Source organism: Sinocyclocheilus anshuiensis, unplaced genomic scaffold (assembly GCF_001515605.1).
Source record: "Sinocyclocheilus anshuiensis isolate Anshui unplaced genomic scaffold, SAMN03320099.WGS_v1.1 scaffold1566, whole genome shotgun sequence".
NCBI classification, from domain to species: domain Eukaryota; kingdom Metazoa; phylum Chordata; class Actinopteri; order Cypriniformes; family Cyprinidae; genus Sinocyclocheilus; species Sinocyclocheilus anshuiensis.
Window position 1 is genome coordinate 112,673 of NW_015546165.1, and position 2,335 is coordinate 115,007.

General features: G+C 41.8%; 1 protein-coding gene across 1 annotated transcript in view; it reads left to right on the plus strand.

The window, feature by feature from the left end:
• The window catches only part of LOC107701356 (microtubule-associated protein RP/EB family member 3-like), a 6,982-nt gene that overhangs the window by 1,764 nt on the left and 2,883 nt on the right, over positions 1 to 2,335 (plus strand). Inside the window, exons 2-5 of the mRNA XM_016503344.1 lie at positions 310 to 379; positions 887 to 1,014; positions 1,099 to 1,244; positions 1,965 to 2,238. Coding sequence (XP_016358830.1) covers positions 894 to 1,014; positions 1,099 to 1,244; positions 1,965 to 2,238 — 541 coding nt within the window. The 5' untranslated portion in view covers positions 310 to 379; positions 887 to 893. The remainder of the gene's footprint in view (positions 1 to 309; positions 380 to 886; positions 1,015 to 1,098; positions 1,245 to 1,964; positions 2,239 to 2,335) is intronic.

Genomic DNA, 2,335 nt, shown 5'->3' on the forward strand with positions numbered 1-2,335 from the left:
ATGCACTCACTCACACACACACACACACACACACGCACTCTCACACTCACACACACACAATCACTCACACACACACTCACACACACTCACACAATCACACACACACACAATCACTCACACACACTCACACAATCACACACACACAGAGGGTCTGATGTGTGAATGTTTGAGGTCGGTGTGTGTTTGGGACACTTCACGTGCTCTGCTGATGAAGTGCGGTGCAGGAAACACACCAGACTTTATCAATGACTGATTTCCACTCAATGTTGATCTAAGTTTTACGGTGTTCTGCCTGTGTTTGCTGTGTAGGACACTGTTCTGTAGAGAGCAGAAGCCCAGAGGAGAGCTAGTGTACTACAGTGACATCCACCTGCTGACGGTGAGTGTGTGTGTGTGTGTGTGTGTGTGTGTGTGTGTGTGTGAGTGTGAGAGTGTGTGTGCGTGCGTTCGTGTGTGTGTGTGTGTGTGAGTGTGTGTGTGCTGTTTGTGCGTCAGCTATTTAAAGAGAAAGTGATTGTACTCTCTTGTCTCATTTAGCTGCTGTGGGTAAAAACGAGTTGCAAAAAACAAATAATGATTGTGTCCTGAAAACGGCCCCATCTGCCATTGGTTGGCCAAACAGATAGTCCCGCCTCCAATCTCACGCCATTGGTTGATTCAGAATGTTCTAGTTGAACACATAAAACTGCGTCTATGATGCAGGAATTATTAAATCACACACACACACAAAAAAATGTGAAGTTACTTATTACTGTAATAGTTTTTTTATGTTCCATTTTTATGATTTAATTATTTGCTTTTCATCAAACCCTGCTCTAAAACAAGCATATAATCCCAATGTTATTCCCCGAAATAATCTCTGTGTGCCGCTGGTGTCCGTCTGCAGCTGTGGGATGGCGGTAAACGTTTACTCCACGTCGATGACCATCGAGAACCTGAGCAGACATGACATGCTGGCCTGGGTCAACGACTCTCTGCAGCTCAGCTACACCAAGATCGAGCAGCTGTGCTCAGGTGAGCTCCGCTCTGAAACAGCTGTGTGTGTGTGTGTGTGTGTTCCGGCTCTGCTTCGCGACGCTGACCGCTTGTGTTCTTCAGGTGCGGCGTACTGTCACTTCATGGACATGCTGTTCCCCGGCTGTATCCTGCTAAAGAGGGTGAAGTTCCAGGCCAAACTGGAGCACGATTACATCCACAACTTCAAAGTGCTGCAGTCGGCCTTCAAGAGGATGAGCGTGGACAAGGTGAGACGGACACAGCCTTGGAAGTTAATATTTCAATAATTCGCATGCTCGCGGTTCTCTGATGTCGGTTAGTGGTCACATGATATGCAGGGAAACAAATAAAATATTTCATTTTTTATTAGTAAGTGTTTTATTGTATGTTTCTTTTTAGTTGTGATGGTGTATAGGGTTGCAAAAAGGTGGAAAATTTCCAGTAAAATTCCTCTTTTTCAAACCTCCAGATTTTAACATGTTAAATTCAAGCTTTTAATTTTTTCATTTTTATTTATTATTGTCAGACTCTATGTAAATGTGTAAATAAAGTAAACGCTGCGTTCCCAAAACCGGATCATATTGTGTGATTAACATGCAGCATATTATTAACTAAAACAACTATTAAAAACATTTTTGTTTGTTGAAAGAAAGCTGAAATAAAATATAAATATTAGATGAGAAAGTTAAACTAAATGAGAATATTAAATAAAATGAAGCACTAAAATTACAAACTGGAAATAAATAAAAAAATTAAACCAAAATTAATACTGAAAATATAAAGATAATTTAAAATATATATAAAAAAAAACTATTATAGCATATATTAAAAAAAAAACTAAACTAACACTGTCGTCTAACATTAAATATAATTAATAATTAGCTTTTCATCAACTCCCATTTAGGAATCCCTACTTTAGGCTAAGATTAAATTTCAACCGAAACGCGCATAACTCCCTGCTGTTTCAGATCATTCCTGTGGAGAGGCTCGTCAAGGGCAGGTTTCAGGACAACTTCGAGTTCCTTCAGTGGTTTAAGAAGTTCTTCGACGCCAACTACGACGGAAAAGAGTACGACCCTCAGTTAGCGCGACAGGGCCACGACGTCACGCCACTGCCCCCCCCCAACCCAGGTGAAGTCATTTCCCACAAAACCAAGAGCCCTCAGAAAGCAGCAGGTAACACACACACACACAGAGAGAGACAGACACACACACACACAGAGAGACACACACAGAGAGACAGACACACACACACACAGAGACAGACACACACACACACACAGAGAGAGACACAGACACACACACACACACTCACACACAGAGAGAGACAGACAGACAG